This window comes from Myripristis murdjan, chromosome 12 (assembly GCF_902150065.1).
Source record: "Myripristis murdjan chromosome 12, fMyrMur1.1, whole genome shotgun sequence".
Taxonomy (NCBI): Eukaryota; Metazoa; Chordata; class Actinopteri; order Holocentriformes; family Holocentridae; genus Myripristis; species Myripristis murdjan.
In genome coordinates, this window is record NC_043991.1 from 22,179,798 (window position 1) to 22,199,309 (window position 19,512).

Here is a 19,512-nt window from a genome sequence, read left to right on the forward strand (position 1 = left end):
GGCGACCACAAGCAAAAAATTTGTCCCATCTCTCCTCACTGTTCTTGAGCACAACTTTTGTTTGTCTGTGTCAGAGTGGTGGTCATTTGAGGTCAACCTTGCTCCATCTGCATTTCCTGCAGTCCTGACATTCATTTTATACACAGACACAAATACAATATTCCCATCTCACTGTGACTTTTATGGGTCTGCTCAACTAAAATAATGAAATTGTAAGTGATAAGTATGTTTATTTGTGGGCTTTGATCCAAATTTGCACTTGGCTAACATTTATAGTGGGATAAGTGATTTCTTTAAAGAATAAAGAACTGAGTCAAAGTCAAAGTTAAATAATAATAATAATAATAATAATAATAAATAATAACTGTATTAAAAAGAGAAGAAGCAAAACGTGGGATTCTGCACATTTCAAATCCTGTTACTGCAAACAAAATGTAGCTGTAGAAACTATAAAGTAGAAAAGCAAGTATCTGCTAAAGTGGCAGGTTAATAAAATTATTAAGTCATGAAAATGTATCTTAACTGTTAAGGTTAGACTGGACTTTTCTGTTGGATTTTAAGGGAAACAACCTTCATCGACATAGATCCCTCATATATGACGTTATTGCTTTGAAATTTAAGAGCGTTCTGCTGCTTTATTTGAGCCACTGGCTGGAATTGTCACACATAAACAAAATTTCATATATATACAAATATGCATGAACACACAAACACACACCTAAAATGTGTTTTTTTTTTTTTTTTATGTGGCATTGGACAGTATGGCTACTTAGGGTGGTGGCAACAGTCCTGGAACAGGCCTGTTGCAGACCACATATGCACACACACTCTCACTCACTCTCTCTCTTACACACACACACACACACACACACACACACACACACATAAACAGACACACACAAACAGACACACATGCACACCAGCCTCCAGCTATGCATGAGAGGCTTGGTGACTCAGTGGGACACAGTGTTGCTCCAGTGTGTTGTGACACAGCACATGAGAACAATGCTCTGCCAGCACGTTGCAGATATGTCCCACTTTGCACACACACGCACACACACACACACACACACACACACACGCATGTCCAAAACACCACCACCGCTTTTTCTCTCTCTTCTCCTGTGTTATAAAGTTGTACTGCCACTTTTTTTTCCTCCCCCATTTTCGTTTTCCATGATAATCAAAGAAAGGGAACAAAATATTTTAGATTTTCAATGTTAAGGCAGGCCTAAGTACGCCCTCATCCTCCTCAGTCACTGTTGTTTTTGTTCCTTATCTTGCTTCCTTTTCATGTTCACAACATAAGTCCCAAAGGGTCAGAAATCCCTTCACTTCCCCTCTCCTTGACTTGTTTCCTTTATGACCCAGAAACCAAAGCACATATCTCCATAATACTTTCTGTCCAGTAGCAGTGGAGATGCACGATGCTGATTAAAACATGTGCTTATGCCTCCCTAAGCACAGGATGGTGAAGTACCTTACAATTAAGAAAACTAAATAACTGTCGCAGCTGCATATGAGGACTAAATTTGCTGAAACAGATAACTGCTGTTCCTGAAAGAAAAATAAGAGCTGATTGTTGTATGGGGTACTTCATATAGCATGCTTTCCAAAGCCAAAATCACATGTTCTGTCACAAAAGCCAGTATCGCCTGTGTAACAGCCCACTAGTATGATTCTTTGCTGGCCAATATCTGGAAAAAATCTGAGAAAACAAACAAACTAAAAGGAACATCTTTTATAAAAATGAACACAGTTATGAATAAACTTTTGCCTGCATTTTTAATCATTTGCAAGCCCTCTCAGATATGAGATGATTGGGCTTTTTGTTACGGGAAAAGGTCTAACTTTTGGAATGATATGGTAAAAAACCTCAAGATGTAATTATTAATCATTTCCTCTTTTTATAAATGAACTTAAAAACTACTTTTAGCAGATACCACGGCGTTGGCATGAAATCATTATCTATTAATACTGGATTCCTGATTCTGAAGTTTTCCCAATTTCCGCCTCTTCTGCTCCTTCTCTCTTCCCCTCTCCTTGCTTCCCTTGTGTCCTCCACGCTACGCCCTGCTATGAGCTAAAGAGTAGTGAGGGAGAGGAGAAGGGGAGCAGTAGTGAAAAGCAATAGGAAACAACCACTCTCTCTCATTTATTTTTGCCCTCCTCTCCAGCACCCGCTGCTCTCGTCTTTTATTTTGTTAGAGATTTGCGTATTAAGGAGTTCTGGATGACTTGCTGTGTATTATTCCACCGCAGGAACTTTGAAGGTGCAAGGACCGGCTGCACGTAAGGTCACCACAGGATCTCCCATTAATGGTTGCAAGCTGTTGGCTGGGTTTGGAGAGGGAGGGAGGAGACAAGGTTATGGAGTATGCCTTTCTGAGGTTTGCCAGGCCCATTTTTTAAAACCCCACCCCCATGGCCACACCAGCTACTAACCTAGCAGAGTCTCCCTCCCCCTTGGTAATTCAGGTACTGCAGGCAGAGACCTTTGCTCCCCTCCCAAATACAAACTTTGCAAGAGTCCAATTTTCCCTAGTCATGGGTTTTGACTCTCGCCGTATTTATATTTACTTTATTCCTACAAGATACACACAAATGAAACAAACAGACTCCAGCTTTTGAGCAACACCAGTTTAAAGTTGCATGAAAAGCAACTAAGTAAATATGTGAAAAATAGTTCTGACGACTTAGTAAAAATGTGTTTGTTCTGCAATATAGTCCTGCAAAAAAACACATATTTTGCAGAACCTCACCTTGCACTATTAATTTTTGTGTTCCTTACACGGATGCACACACGCACACGCACGCACGCACACACACACACACACACACACACACTGAGCAAACAACTTCTATAATCTCCTTAAGGCTTTTGAGTTTACATAAAGCAATAATTATTGAATGGTGGTCTCTGGAAGAATGAGCTGATCTAATAAAATACTGAATCAACATTTACCACACTCTAACAGCGTGGTCATTAACACACACACACACACACACACACATTTAGCTTGGCTCATTGCATCGACTTGCAAGGAGATTTGGGTTCACCCTTCACAACCTAACAGAACTTAAAGTCATTCATACACTTTTCAGTTATGGGAAATGTCATCAATATGACAAATGGCCACTAAGTTTCATATTTTTTTAAAACCCCATATTGAAACAGTTTTGGAAAATGCACTTTTTGACAGATATAGGTTGGCATGGGTGAAAAATGATAGTTCTTTTCCCCTTTGAAGAGGACTTTTTGAGCCTGTACATGTTATACATCATATTCACCTAACAGGATGCCTAAAACACATGACACCAACAGCTTTTTATTAAAACATCTGAGGGCAACTGAATTTGACTTTAATTTCCCGTGCCAAGGCAACAAAAGTGGAGGACGAGGCTGTGGCAGGGATAAGAGCAAGGGTCTGCACACAGGGTGGGGTGGAGGGGGGCATCTTGATTGTGGCAGAACGTGTTACTTTCCCACCTTTCAGGCTCTCGGCTTTTGTTCTTTCTTTCAAGGCTTAATTATGAACGTATGTCTGCACTGCCACGCAATGTTTATGGCAATAAAAAAAAAAAAAAAAAAAAAAAAAAACATCACTAAATGAGCAGCAGCATGGCCTTCCAGATAGTTTCCTTTAAGGCTTACCTTTCCTGTTTGTGTGTGTGTGTGAGAGAGAGAGAGAGAGAGAGAGGGAGAGAGTAAGAAAGAAAAAGGAAGAGGGCGCGAGAAAGGGGGGGGCACTGCAATAACTGGTTAGAAATGTGGATGTGGGAAGGACTTAAGCATCATACCCAAAGTGAGTTGAGGAGGTGCACATGCATGTGTGTGTCGGGGGAGCGGGGTAGGGTGGGGGTCAGTTTGAGAAAACACATCTGAGTGGGAGGAGAAGGAGAGGGAACGAGGAGGCAGGGCTTTTCTCCACAGCTGAGCAAAGGTAGTAACACTCCGGGGAGGAACACACTCCCTGCAGGTTTTAGGGGCTTTGGCTGTTTGCTGATGCCAAGTGCCCGCGCTTATATTGCCAAACCCAGCTCTCTGTTCTTCTGCTCTTAAAGTCACTCTCTCCTTCTTAGTCTCTTTCATAAAAGCTCTCTGTATTTCTTTTTCTCTTTTCTCTCTCTTTCGCGCTCCGTGATTTCAGCTCTCTTGATACCTTATTGTCTTCTCTACCTGCCTTTTCACCATCTTGTTTGCTGTTATAAAAACTAATAAAAATGTATAAACATGTGTCAGTGCAGTGGAGAGGGATGACCAGTTTATGTTGATAGAAAAAACACAGTTGGAAGCGGCTTGTTAGTGTGATTGCTGTCTTGCATATTTCTTCTTCCTATTATTCCATATATTTTTTTTGCTTGTATGTTCAATTGATACATACCGTTTATATATCAAATCAGGCAGAGCGATGTGAAGATTTTTTTTCCCCATAATTTATCAGACTATACATACATATTTAAACTTAAATAGCTCAAAAAGTCTAACAAGTATCAATAAACAACATGATCGCATAAATCTACAAAGAGTTCTACATGGTTTGATATATGGAATGTTCTCAGAGCATAACAATTGTAGGAGGAGTCAGGTCTAAAAAAAGTCTACAAAAAATCCTTCAAATACAATTGCATAGACTCCCATTGTATTTATAAGTCAGCTTCTGTGTACCATACAAACTCAATTCAAATCTCCAAATGCTCAGTATGGCATGCCAATCAAAGCTCCAGACTCTCATATTGGTGGCACGTATGGTTTATATAAAATATACGCAAGCCAATTACACTCCATCCACTCTCACTGTGGCTGTAAGGCAGCAACTGTATACAGTAGAAACTCAAGTGAACTTTTGAAATGCTCGATATGACACGCTTATCAAACACACTCGCATAATGATAAGCAAATAAATGCACAACTAAATTAATCGGCTTATCCGCTGTCAGCAATCACACACATTTTCTTAAGGAAATGCTCCTTTTCTAGTTTCATTTACACTCTGAACTCATATGGACAGAGATAACAACATGTTGCTATTGTGTCACACACAAAGATAGTCTAAGCACACTATGAGGCAAATGGAAACACTCATATGGACACACTGAAAAGTAGAATGCTCCCGGATGTACTCTTGATAAAACTTTTTGAAACTGATAAATACTCTTGATAGTTTCCATGTTTTCTAATAACAGTGTGACTTGATGATAAAGAGGGTATCATGCATCTTTAAGTGTTAGGCCAGCCAGCCCCCTCTTCCCCAGCCCTTTGCCCCTGACACAGTTCACCCCCTTCAAGCACTGGTTGACACACACATATTGCACACATTGAGGTGTGGAGAGGCACTAGCATAGCGTGATTCTGGCCTGTTGCTGAAGTGGGAGGTAGGAGGCTATGACGTGGCTGCTCCTTTCAGAGGGGCTTTCATGTTGCTGTTAGTGGGTGTCCTCCCCTGGCCCTCCACTAGCCCTGGGACACAGGCCAGCATGAGGGCCCCCTGGCCCACCAATACTGGCCAGCCCCATTTCCCAGCCACCCTGGGAGAGCCTCCAATCAGGGCCAGATGTGGCAGCTGGCCCAGCCACCCTGGAGGTCAAGGTCAAAGGAAACAATGTCAAATTTGCCACCCACCATTTCTCCCTAGATAGAGAGATACACAGAAATGGCCAGGGAGGGGAAGTGAGAGGTTGTGGTGAAAAGGAGGGGGGTGGGCAGGGCAGCAAGAGAGAAGTGAGGAAGAGAATATAAAGGAGACAGGGTGAAAGTGTGAAAAGGAGAGACAGACAGTGAAAGGAAAACAAGAGTGGGAGGCAGGTGGGAGGGAGGAGCCCCACTCCAGGCTCTAAAATGCTACAGAGGAAACACTGATCATGCGATTGACAGCTGTTTCTGAAGTGTGTCCGGCCCTGAGCTTGTAAAGTCATCACATATAGGGCACGTTTTCTAAGAAGAGTCCGGGCACTGCCCACCTGGCCCCCACATTAGGAACTCCCCTGCACAAACAACCTTTTTTATACCCCATTTCACAGGGGAACCTGCGTCACTGCTCCTCAGTGACTCGCATGCTCCCCCATGTCAGTCTGCAGACCTGCTGTTTACAAACCCCTGTTACCCCTGAGTGTCCCAAACTAATTGGTGCACTTTTTGGGTTTGCTGTGTTATATGCATGCACAGCTAAATAAAACGGGCTGCTCCTGTCAGTGAAGTCACAAGCTACCTACAATAGCTCATGATGATGTCTACAGTAATGTCTAATAAGGGATAATCAGCCCATCAAATGTTATCTACCCATCAAGCCATCTCGTTCCAAACTTTGGAGCTGATGGTGATTTAGCAGTATGGCGTACACCACTTTTATTATTAATGCATCTTGTAATGGATGGAAAAATAATACAAATCTCTATTGTCAGTCGGTCTTTGCTAATGCGTTCAGTAATTACCCGATTAGCACCCCCCAAGATAGAATTAGCCCATGACGCATTGTGTTTGACGGCATTGTTACAGTGCCTAGGTTTTTGTTTTTTTTTTCTATAGCAACTATTCAACATTCAGATTACAGCAGAGTGACACACCTTTGTACCCAAATCCTCAAATACCAGCAAGAACTAATAGTCATCTTCGGTGACATGTGTTGTCAACCTAGTATCTCTGTTTGTTACAGTAGCCAGTCTTCTTATTACATTTAGTGTGTGCGCCTGGACCCATTGTGAAAATAAAGGCAATGCCACTTAGCCCTAATAGGAAAAAGAGACACACAGCAGGCCCCCCACAAATTCGTCTGATAAGCCACCAGGACAAGAATGCAGACATTCCCTTGGTCTACTGCCTGCCTGCCTGCCAGGACTTGAGCCACATGTGTTCCTTGTTTGGCCTGGTAAAGGGGGACACATTTTGTATACCCAAACAGCTGAAGCAGGACTCCTCAGAGGCAAGCAGACAAGGCAACAGCAGCTGGTGCTGGTGACGCATTGCCAACGTTGGTCAGTGACGTCAAATGCCAGGGGCAATGGCCACTCATCTTCCGGTTCTATTTCCAACATGTTTGTCAGCTCTCAGTGGGCTGATACCCATTTAACACCTGTAGCATTCCTCATGTCAGGACGTGGCTTTGGTTAGTTGTGTTGTTGTTATCAAATGTTACTCTTCTTTATTACAGTTGAAACAGAGGAATACCTATATCTATACCTATGTAGAATTTTAATCACTATTTCATAACAGTGAAAGAATGATAGTCCTCTTTCATTTGAGTTTCATCTTCAGTGAAAGGTTTAATCAGAGTCAGTAGTTTTTTCCTCTGATCAGTAGCTTTAAGGAATGCTCCAAAATTTTCGGCAAAATACCTTGTAAAGAAGACAGCTTCAGAGCTGCTGGAATGTTTATTTTTTCACTTTGACAGAGCTATGCTACCAATTCCCATTGACTTAAAGTCTTTATGCTAAGCTAAGAAATGTGAACGAGGTGAAAATGGTATCAAAAATCTTGTCTCAGTCTGAAGTCCATAAAAGGGTATTTTGCCCCAAATGCTGGAGCATTGCTTTAACATATGCTCATTCCAGAGAGCATTTGAATGATCATAGGAGACTACAGTCTATTAATGTGAGTCAATGTGTCCCTCTTATCCAGGTGATTCCATTCCCCATGTCCTGTGATATACGAGAAGACTGTTCCTGTCGGGATCCCAATGCTATAGAGAACAGAAAGGATGAACATGTCCATTCCCTGGGGTGACCAACCTGATCAGGGACCTCCTTTCAATGTCCCAGGACCCCTGCTCCAACACAACACAGCCAGACTGGCCGAGGCAGACCCCTCCTTCATCCTCCTCTCGGCCTCCAATTTCCTGCACATGCTGCTTTACAGGCATACCTCTCCATCCATACTGCAACCCCAACCAGCTGAACTGCCTCCACCTCCACATCACGGAAAGATCTACAAAAGAGGATGGGACTCATGAGACTCCACAGAAAACTTCATTTCACAGCTAAAAGGAAAGTAACCCCTGCAATGCCATCATTCCAAAAAAAAAAAAGAAAAAAGAGAAAAAGAAAGAAAGAAAACATATACAGCAAGGTAAAATAAATAAATAAATTGCATAAAACCACAGACATCTTTTGAATGAATGACAAGAGAGAAAAAAAAAAAAAAAAAAAAAAAACAGAAACATAATCAAGTCTGGATAGCATGCCTTTTGTTCAGTTTTGTGCCAGCTTAAGTGTCCATTTCAGTGACCTTGCCCTACAATCTCATGAATGAACCAAAGGTAAATGAAAATGCGCAAGTGAAGAATTACGTTTTTGTTGGATCTATGATTTGCTACTATGAAGGGGATCATGACAAACACAAAGTAAAGTTGTTAAAAAAAAAAAAAAAATCTTAGATACTTCAAAGGCATGTTCCACACTTTATTTTCTTCGGAGGGGGTAGAAATTTTTGTCTATGCCATTCCAGGTTTAAAACTGGTCAGAAATTCTGTACCTCTTTGTCCTTTTCAGTAATAATAGTGTTTCTTCTCATAGGCACATCAGAGGATATGGGGGTTATTCCTCAGCACATATGTGAAACAGAAGCGAGTGATGGCTTGGTGGGGATTGAGACAGCCATATTGTTACGTTTCAAACCACGAGTTCAACACAAAAACAAAAACAATAATGACGGGAAAAAAAGAAAAGAAAAAAAAAAAAAACTTTTCCACATTAAATTACCACAGAAATCATTTTTCAAGGCATTTTTTTTATACTCAGAGCAAATTTAAATGCAAAATCCAAACATTTTTTTTTAGCATGGCTTCTGCTAATATGATTGCTGCTACTTGCCATTTCCTCACCATACGGTTAGACAAAAGCCTTGTCTGCCATGCTGCTTACGGTACCTCTTAGGAGCATTCATTCACCCTTGTGTGCTAGTACATGTACTTAACGCTCACACAAAGACAGAATTCATGTTGACAACACTGCATATGAAATGCACTAAGAACTTATGCGAACTCTGAACCTCACCTCTCAGTCTCATTTAACCCAGATGCCCGAGCGAACGACAAAACACTCCCAATCCTTTGACCGCGACTTAAAGAATGTCATTGATAACACCTCAGTTAGGGCTGGGGTGATTTCAGTTTCAGTTTGAGCCCCGTTCTTTGTGACGCTTGAGAATAACTTTAATTTATGAAACGAAAAAAAGAAAGAAAAACCCTCATCGATGGCCATTTGTTACGTCGAGCACTGATAAATACGTTTGAACTGTAACTGAAATGATCCCGGCCCTTTTCAGAATGTAGTCAATGCTTGTCAGGAGTCTCTGGCCTTTTTTTTTTTTTTTTTTTTCTGCTCCATCGCACAGTCCTGCACAGCACGGTCACATAAAGTACAGATATAAAAGGCTGGATACAGGCCATTTGTCCTCATGAGAGAGTTGAAGAGTAAAGATAGAACAAGCTGTGTGCAGGCTTACTTCCATAAGTCATTTTGAAAAAGACAGCGCTTACAAAACTATTATCTAACTTGGCATTCACTAGTGTGATAGTAAACAACAAATGTGGTGGGCAAGCACACCCACAGGAGTCTCCCATTAGCATTACACTCCCATTAGTATCTTTGCAGGCAACAAAGGTATACAAGAAAATGACATTTGGATGTATTCATCGTCAAAACATAGCATTTGCAGTGACAATGTGGTCGATATACTCTGCTCGTTTTAGTGTTTGAGTTATTAATTTAACCATTAATTTTATTTCTGCAGTAAAATAAGAAAGTGCAATGATTTTTTATGATCGGCACTTTTCAGTATTGTGAACTTAGGCGTCCTTCCCCACCAACTACTTAACTTCATTAGATTATATGGCTGCTAATGTGGCACTGTATTTTCATACTCCTCGTTCAAAACGCATACGCAGTAAGTTTTTTTTTCCAAAAAAACACTTTTGAAAATGAAGGCTGCTTGGCATGTTCATCCAAATTTTGCTGCTTTTATTCGGTTGCAACCCTAGCCTTGGTTTCACTAGTACGATTGTCGTTGCATTGCATCTGGACCAGCAGCGTGGTCCCTCTGTCTCCTATTAGGCTGCTATAGCAATCCAGAACATCCACATCAGTAGAGAACAAGTTGTACAGGTGGTATTATAAGACCAGATTCATGTCATTTTAGAACCGACGTTTAGAAAAGAACTAAAACACCACAAAACGCAGGAACAGTGACAAGGTATTATTTTCAAGCAAATCAATATAATGTATATATTACTCTATGCTCTTTAAGACAGAGGAGTTGAAGACAAAAAAAAATATTTTAAATTTTGTTTTTGTCTCATGTATTTTTTTTTTCTTTTGCAAAATGTCATATTTAATCAGTATTTGTATTCTTGACCTCAGTTACTGCACTTTTTAGTTGCCACGTAAGAAGAAAAAGTATATATTTCAAAAAATGTTTAGAAGCTGCTATTGTCAGGATGGTGATTTGAAACAAACTGTATGATATTCTGTTATTTGACTTTCTCTGTTACTATTAGCTTTTCTGTTTTTAGTGTTTCATTTGTATCCAACCCTAGTACCCCCCCACCCCCCCACCATCAAACTCATAAACTGATTTTGCATAGAATATTATTAAGTTAAGAGCTAGTGTTGCTACAATTCATATATTCATCTTCCACTGTCCATAGATGCCCCAAACTGAAAAAAAAGACTACAGTACATTATATTTAAAAAGTATATAGTTACATATTTGTGTTCCTACTGTCCAGGCCACAGATTTTTTTTTTTTTTTTTTTTTATGTTTTGTCTAATATAGCATCCTAGGTTTTTGGTGCAAATTTTGTCAGTTAAACCAAGAGATGTCAAAGGGGAAGGAAAGCTAAATGAAGAAATTAACCGTAAAAGGGACTCTTGAAAGACTTTCTAACTTTTATGAAATATGAAACTTTGTAAGGACGCTCTAAAGGCTACATCATCTTCTAAGATTACATTTAACACTTTATATGAAAAAATATATATATAGCCCTGGTTAAAAAAAAAAAAAAAAAAAAAAAAAAAAAAAGGAATTGTATTATGTTGATATTATCAAATGATATGTAATATTAATACTCTAGATACTGCTGCTTTTCATAGAACTGTTGCCAGTGGGGAGAGACTGACCTGCAATCACTACACTATGCCAATGATACGCAGTACTGTGGTTCGTCATCTGCCAATGAGATCTCTGGAAAGCCATTCCAGCCATTTGTATGGATGTATCAGAAATCTATCTGTCATTGGATCCTTCCCTTCATCCTCCAAAACCGGGTAAACATAACCAGTTCATTTCACCTACTTTCTTTAACCAACAAATTTCCTCTTCAGCAGTTACTTGTATCGTCAGTCAAAGTCTGGATACCAGAAACAAACAAACTAACAAACAAAATAACAGTGGTCATTATCATGCTCACGGAGAGGGGTACAGGCTACAGAATGTGATTATTTGCATGGCAACCTGTACATTTGGACAATTCGGTTGGTTCTCAATATTGGAGAAGGTACCCATAAGCCATAGCAAAGCACGATATTCATGGGAGGAAGTCTAAGATTGGGCATCAGATGAGGACATCACCTCTCTACTGTAGTCATCACAGGATCCCTTGCTGTACCTCATGCCTGTAATGTTTGCTGCTTCTATATTTTTGGTATTTTAGTGACATTTTTGCGTCTCGTAACAATGGTGTAAATAGTAGAACTATTTATTGAGAGTGTTATACTTTTTTAAGTTATATTTAATGTCCATGTAAGTTATTTTTTACATTGTTCTTATAAACAAACAAAAAAAAAAACATTATCGGTTGTGAGTCAAAACTGTCTTTTGTTTCTGTCATCGTGGTCTCTGTCGTTGTCATTGTTGTCAAGCATTGATCACAAACTGCAGGCCCACAACCGCAGAAGAAGTTGCCTCATTGAAGATAGATGGACACTACTTGTACCCAATGAGGATTCACCATTATGTTTCAATGTTACTGAGTGCGGTGCACACATGTATCTCTTTTTTTTCCCTTCAAAGCCAGAATGTAATGTTTATTTTTATTTGCCTATTCTTAAAAGAAAAATGCACACAGAAGTCCAATATACAAAGAGTTTTGATGAGAGAGCTTCATCCATCATATAGCAAATTTCCTTGTGCGAGCCAGTGTAAAGGCACAAGGAACACGTGTAGCCAGCCAGCTGAGGACAAGAGATAATGGGCAAGGAACGAAGACAGGGATGAGAGGGAAGGGAAGGGATAGGAGGTCAGACAGCAGCTGACGGGGCCCCCAGATTGGGTGTTCTTGGATGGGAGAGAAGCAGAAGGTAGGCAGAGAGGGAGGTAGGGATGGGTGGGCTGCTTTTCCTGGCCTGTCAAGCTATTTGTCCAGGTGTGAAAATGTGTACTCACACAGCCTGCCCCTGGGCCAGAGATGGCCAGCTCTGACTGGCAACAAGCCGAGGCCAGTGAGTCAGAGTTTCTCCTGGGGGTGGCAGCCTTCCCTCTCTGGGACTCACCCTCCTGACACACTGCCTCATCTGTCACTGTCAGGTATGGCTGCATGGGGTGGCCAGGGTCAGGTTGGCCCTGTGAAAATGCAGGAGCATGTTTGCCAAGCTTACAGAGGCTTCTGAGGTCGGGTTGAAAGGATTTTTTTTTTCTCCTCACCTTGATCCCTTGTCTTTATCACATAATATATGGCTTTTATAACAGTCATTTTTGACAGGCTTTGAAACCTCTCCTCATTTTCCACCAACTGCAAAAACCCTTTGTTATTGATTGTACCACCTGGTTGCTGTGGCTTGTTTGAAAACGGTAAAATATGGGCCTTCGATGGCGTCTAACTCACCACAGGCGATGGGGAGTGTAAGAATGAGTGGCAGAAGCCCCTTTTGTTTGTGGTCAGATAATTGTGGAGAAAAAAACTGATGTGCCATCATGTTTTAAGACATTTTCTCTGTGTATTGTAACACATCAAGTACCTCTCACAGGCTTCTGGTAATAGAATGGTCCACTTATGTCTGTTTCCTAATTCCTCAATAAATAAAAGGTGAATTGTCCCTTTTCTAAGTGGGAAGTGCAAAAAAAGTGTATTTACATATTATGTGGATATCTAGTGGTATTATTGCAATGTTTCGTACCCGATTGTTCAGCAAATATATTTTAAGATGTAAATATTATATGATTATTGTATTTGCAAACCATGTACTAACTGTTTGGGACTAGCTCTTGGATTGATTTTTATCGAACTATTATACAAGAAGATGAGCCGTGAATATGTTGTGCATTGTGTACCATCAAAAGAATCACCTGTAAGACAAAAAAAAAAAAAAAAAAAAAAAGAGCAAAAAAATCCTGTGATGCTTTACCACACCACTTGCTGTCAGCATTTATTTCTTCATAATGGCTTAGTACAAGCACTGTTGTCAGTTGTCTAAACCATGAATTTATATCCATGAAGTCGAAATTTATTTATTTGTGGCCGAAATGAATGAGAAGCATTTCGGTCGTTTCTGGGTGTTCGACCCAGGCCGAGCGTATCCATTTCTGTTGAGGATCCTCATCAAACTCGACTGATGTCAATCACGCATTGAAAACGTTTGATCCAGATTTGTCTCCGTAGAATGGCACCAATGAACTTTAATTTCTCCTCACTCCATACTGTATATTGTTAAGTCTTACCCCTATGCCTTTGAGTTTGCTGGGAATTTCACCAACACTGTAAAGGTAGCCATCAGTCTCAGTACTCCCTCCTTCTCTCTGATGGCCTCCTCTCTGTTTGGTTCTTACACAGTATGCACTTTTTCAGGCACATACAACAGATTGGACGTTTATGTTTCAGTCGATGTTTCTCTATGTTTTCACAGTTGCAATTATATATATTTTTGGTGCTCTGGTACATGGCAAAACATGTCTAATGTGTACTATATTTTCATAAGGAAGAGTCATAAATATAAGTATCATGTTCATTTTGCTGCCATTTATTGTGTAGAAATAAAACACTGGTTAAAGTGAACATAAGCCGGAGGCGTGTGCTCAATTCTTTGCTCCTTCTTTTTTTTTTTTTTTTTTTTTTTTCAAATCTAAGACACTGAGAAGAGGTATATTTGAATTGACTTTTTTCATGTATGCAGTCAGGTTCATCTCAGTATTTCACCGATGTCCCACTAGTTTAACAGTTGAAATTTCCTAAATTTATTGTTTGCCTCCACACACACTATATTCTTTAGGGAAGTCATTGGGATTCTTTAGTGACGGCTTTCCAAATAAAAGTGCCCAAGTGCTTACGAGAGAAGAGCTCACTCTTTAGGGCTATCATTGATACACACTGGCATGGAAATGTGAGTGCTGTTCCTGGCAAACCAATGACGTTAATGGCTTAATTTGTGAGAATGAACATCAAGCTACTGATTTTTAAAGTGCAGTTAATGTTGCATGACTGGAAAGGAACTGGACCTGAGCGCAAAGGAATAGTTTCGGGAGGGAGATGGAAAAAGAAAATGCTTCCCAGCAGACACACAGCTCACACACTGTAGGGCAAACCAGCCTTCAGTTAATGATATAAATTAGAGTAATTCATAGGGAATACCTGTGTATTAGTTTAGTGACTGATTTCCTCCTTCCAGCTCAATGTAAATATTTTTCAGTTGGATCCTGTGGTTCGCTGAGTGAAACACTGGAAATAAAAATCTATGCGACCGTTGCAATTTACAGGAGCTAACTTACAGAATAATTCTGGTTATTTTCAGCCAAGGCCTTACTTTCCTACTTTTTTTTTTCTGGACAAAAATTTTGTCACTTGCTTCACGGCAGAGGCACATACCGCTCAGTTTGTAGGGAGTGCTTCCCTCTACTAGAACGCACTGAGCCAAAGACAAACCCAAAAGGACAAAATATACAATTGTCAGCAATGTAACACTCAGGATTGCAGAGAGACCAGCCGATACCCAATTTTCTGATTATTCCTGGCTTGAAACTTGAGCATATTGTGGAATTAGATGTTTTTTTAAACTAGTGTGACAAGTAGATGCTGCGTTCACGTCTTATTGGATTTCCTGTAAATATAAACTGCTGACTGGGGAATAAAAGAAAAAAAAATAAGAAAAACAAAAGCTATTCACCAGAACCTCAGTGATAATTACAAGCACAATTACAAGTAATATGTGGGATTTTTTTTGTGGGCAGACTGAGGTAATGACAATCAAAATCACTGCTAATATAATCAATCCTACTTGTAAAAAGTAAGCAGTATCTACTGCAGTGTGATGATTTTAAATTCAGAAATATAAATTATTACATGCCAGAAGTCCAGTGAGTTCAATACTCCAATGCTTTTGAAGTTTTTTTTTTTTTTTTTTTTTTTGATGGCAACAACTATGGAGATAAGGTTGAAATTAACCAGGCTCATTGTTTGACTGCTATAGGTGGCAAAAAAAAGGTTTCACAGAAAATGAAATGGAAATGAGATTCAGGCACAGTGCACACCTCTTTCCATATAATCTCTTTAACCTCTTTCCATGTAATCTGTCAAACTGAAATGACATTAATAACATATTACCTGCGAGTCACACTTGTAACTGCATTGTAGCTGATTTGAGGGTTGCAGCAAACAGTTTTGGAGTGCATTGTTTGATGGGGAGAATCAATTTATTTTGTTACATCTGACATTCAAATAGCTTTAAAATATAAATGTTCCACAGGTGTTTAAAAAAAAGAATTGAAATCTAAATTAATTTGGTCATTGTAGTAAAGAATCCAAAAAAACTCCCCGCTATATATACATTTTTAATATTTCACATTCTTCAGAAAAAAAGACAATCAAAGCCACAGAATAATACAGATGTTATTTACAATTTAAAATTTACAATATAATAATTTACTATTACAAGTCATATAACATGAAATTAAAATATTGAAAAAAGGCATTTTATTATTATCATTAAAACAATGTCCATGGCTTTGGAGATATGACAATAGGCTGAAAAATAATATGATGAGAAGGACCAGACGTGATCCCTACAATCACATATTTCTCCTTTGTTCGGCGTACAGTACCTCACAAATGTTCATAGCTGGGATAATCAACACAAACTTTTAAGCTGTCTCAAAATGTCCCTTGATATTTTCATATAAAAAATTTTGTAAGGTATTTATCATATCTTCATTTGTAAGGTCACCATACTCTTGATCTGACTTTCAACTCAAAGACACTCATTCATATCAAATTGTGTGAAGAAGAATAATCTCAATTCAATGCATTTAATTCAATTTTAGGTCTGATTATGAACATATGATGTTTAGTCATTAACCATATCATGTTAATATTTGGTACACTTGGTATATTAGGCTGTTTGTGGCGGCACTCGTTTGAATCTGTATTTATTTTCATCTACCTGAATTATCACAAAGCCTCCTCACCATTTCTGTCACCTCCCATCATCATCCTCTTAATCCTCTCCCTTTAATCTGTGCATAGTGACTGAATTATCTCAAATATGAAATATTCAGATCTGAGTAGCCATCGCCAGTGTGAATAAAGTAATTGACACCACCATACCTGTCAGGTGATGACTCCTGCCCTGATGGCAGAAGATCCATTCATGTGACAAATAACAAGCAAAATAAAAGCATAGTAAGAGGGTTTGCGCGCATCATTTAAAACCAGCTGTATGGTCTGGTTGCAGGTTTTTCAGTATCAATACTAATGCTTCATCATTTTTGTTTTGTCTTAAACGCATTAATACATACAATAAAACTCAGGTCCATTTCTAGTTCAGGAAATATTACAAACTTCCTTGAAATGCGTCACTTTATTTTGGCAGGGCTAACAGGAGGACGTGTTGACACGAGTGGTCCCTCCACAAATACAGCAGTTGGACTCAACATTGATAAATGAATCAGATGTTTGAATGCCACCCACTCAGTGTTTGCATCATTTCAATAGGCTGGTGATATCTGCCAATCTTTTAACCATACAAAGCAAGGCTTAGTATTTTAATTGAATCTATGAAATTAAGTACAAGACTAACCATATGATTTATAAATTTTACTGATTTACTAATAAAGTCATGAAGCAAAATGCTATTTTTTTAATTTATGTGAACTTGAAAACAACTTAAAAGTGACTTTCTATTGGCTTTAACTGCTTCGCTTCAACGTCTCCATTCAAATGAAGGTAGTAAAGGCAAATAAGTAATGCTGTTTATTTTTCCCTTTTTTCTTTTTTTCTTTTTATTTTTTTTCAGTGTTCCAGTAAGCCTCAAAGCACCGCAAAGGAACTACAATATTACATTCAGTGTTTTTAAGCCAGCCACTTTTTCCTCTTGGCTGAATGATAATTTACATGTTCACACTGCAGTTCCTCATGTGCAATCACTGACATTTTCGCAGCTGAGAAATGCGCTTTCTCCATATTTTTTCTTTCTTTTTTTCTTTTTTAAATAATTGTCTTTGCCTCCAATTTAATAAAAGAGTAAGCCACACAAAAAAATATGTTTTTTTTGGTAGCTTTTGCACAATGTCCAGTGACTTCTGAGGTTTTTCTAGGCTCTCCTGGTTGTCAAAATGCACCAGTCACTTGAGAGATACCTGCTGCAGATTGGAGTGAAGAGGTACATCAATAAATGATGTCATTTTACACGGGCAAAACGTATAGCCTGTCTCCAAACTCCTGTCTCATCGGAGTTTGGTGTTGCCATATGTGTTACGCTGTACAGAGATGAGCTTCTCCATGCAGGCAGTGCGAGTCTCATGTAAGGAGCCGTGCCACATGGTACTGGGAGGTCGGACATCCTCGCTCCGGCAGTACACGTAGGCCATCGTGTCAGTGCGGCTCTGGATGTAGCCGCTGCGCAGGAGGGCCTGGCAGTAGTGGCTGATCCTCTCCACTCTACGCAGGATTAGATGTGCTTTTCTGGAGGGGGAAGAGGTGAAAAAAAGAATCACTTAAAGGCAGAATGAGTAGCAGAAAAAGAAAAACAATGTGTAGACTCATACAAAAATCTCCCTCAATCATCACTTATGAGCCACTAGAAGTGTGTGTTGGTGTGTGTGTGTCTGCCCTCGGCTTGGATTTTCTTGTTTTGCTGAGTTCGGGACTCTTCTGGCTGTCAGCTTTTGGGCGGTGGGTGTGTAGCTCCCAGCCAATCACAGCGCGCAGTGACAGATCGATAGCACAACATCCAATAGGATGCTATGAAAATCACAGACGCTGACCGTGGAAAAAAGGAAATCTAGAGAGGCGAAATGTGAACTGGACAAAGCTTGTTCCACAGAGTGAATGTGGAGCCGGCTTTCACCTGCTGACCACCCCTGAACGAGAGGATGAGGATGAAGAGCAATGCGGTTTTGGCCTGTTTTCTGTTGGACAGGTAGATGCTGGCAAGTCAATTTTTTGTCTTAGGATTGCAATGCATGACACCATCCTAGGGAAAGAAAACTCACTGCTGGCTGTTAGCTTAGTCAGGAAGGTGGGGCCAACTTTAAATGTTGCGTTTACAAATCCAAATCAGTCTGCCTTTAAGCTCAACATCATCAGCAAAAATGTGTTTTTATGAACCCCATCAACTACCATTTCCATCGTCTTTTCCATTCAAGTGTCACTCCGGATCTTGCATATGTACTATTTTAGTCCAATGAATATAATGTGCCTAGTTGCATACAGCATTGAGACACACAGATACATCAGAACACAGTCAGCACACCTCTCTAGAAACAGTGTTTGTTCAGTTTCTGTATTCAGTGTTTGGCAGAGAGGGACGCTAAAAAAGTCAGAGGTTCCAGTTGCAACTGTGTGTTTACAGTTTGGTCTCTCTGACCACACACTGTCGGTCAGTCTGGTTCATTACCACCAGATGCTATCGTATTGTGAGTTCTCAAGTACTGATTCTACTGAATGCTATACAAATAGTAGCTGCCTAGAACGAGCGTAGCTGTGAATGTTTCCAAATCCTGAGTCGGGAGGTCCTGCTTCTGACAAGAAGGAGCCACATGTGAGGCCAACCCAATTTAGAAAAGGTGCCTCACCAGCACACACAGGGACGCAGACATGGATTAGTGCATGCATGAACACCCACACAAATATTGACACACACACACAATCAGTATCTGTTTCTTTACAGTGTGATGTATCACACTGTATCTGCAGAGCTTGATGATGGAATACCTCTCTATGTGTTACAGGTTGTTCAGCCAATATGGACAGATACTGACATGTGCAAAAGACACGCAGAGGAGGGCAAAATTCCATTTGTTTTGAAAAGCTGTGTCTGCTGAGCATCAACATCTGTCTTTAGTTAGGCGTACAGACAACCTTTTCACTTATTTGCTGAAAAAGGGGGTTCACATTTTCTTGTTTCCCTCAAATTCTTATGTCTGAAACAACAGAACACCAAACACATAAGCAAGGGAGTCTTGTCAGCAGATGCTTTAAGGACAAATTAAATACATTTAATATGATTCATATGAAGATGCTGAATGAAGAGGGAAAAAAAAAACAACTTTTTATTAAACGCCACATTTTCATGAAAATATAATTTTCATACATT

General features: G+C 39.7%; 2 protein-coding genes across 4 annotated transcripts in view; one reads left to right on the forward strand and one right to left on the reverse strand.

The window, feature by feature from the left end:
* pappaa (pregnancy-associated plasma protein A, pappalysin 1a) overlaps positions 1-13,290 on the forward strand; it is a 118,679-nt gene extending 105,389 nt beyond the window's left edge. For both annotated transcript variants that reach the window (XM_030065409.1, XM_030065410.1), the window contains exon 22: positions 7,616-13,290. In XM_030065409.1, the coding sequence (XP_029921269.1) occupies positions 7,616-7,720 (105 nt within the window). In that variant the 3' untranslated portion in view covers positions 7,721-13,290. The remainder of the gene's footprint in view (positions 1-7,615) is intronic.
* Positions 13,291-15,603: 2,313 nt separating this feature from the next.
* The window catches only part of astn2 (astrotactin 2), a 491,396-nt gene continuing 487,487 nt past the window's right edge, over positions 15,604-19,512 (reverse strand). For both annotated transcript variants that reach the window (XM_030065131.1, XM_030065132.1), the window contains exon 23: positions 15,604-17,879. In XM_030065131.1, the coding sequence (XP_029920991.1) occupies positions 17,642-17,879 (238 nt within the window). In that variant the 3' untranslated portion in view covers positions 15,604-17,641. The remainder of the gene's footprint in view (positions 17,880-19,512) is intronic.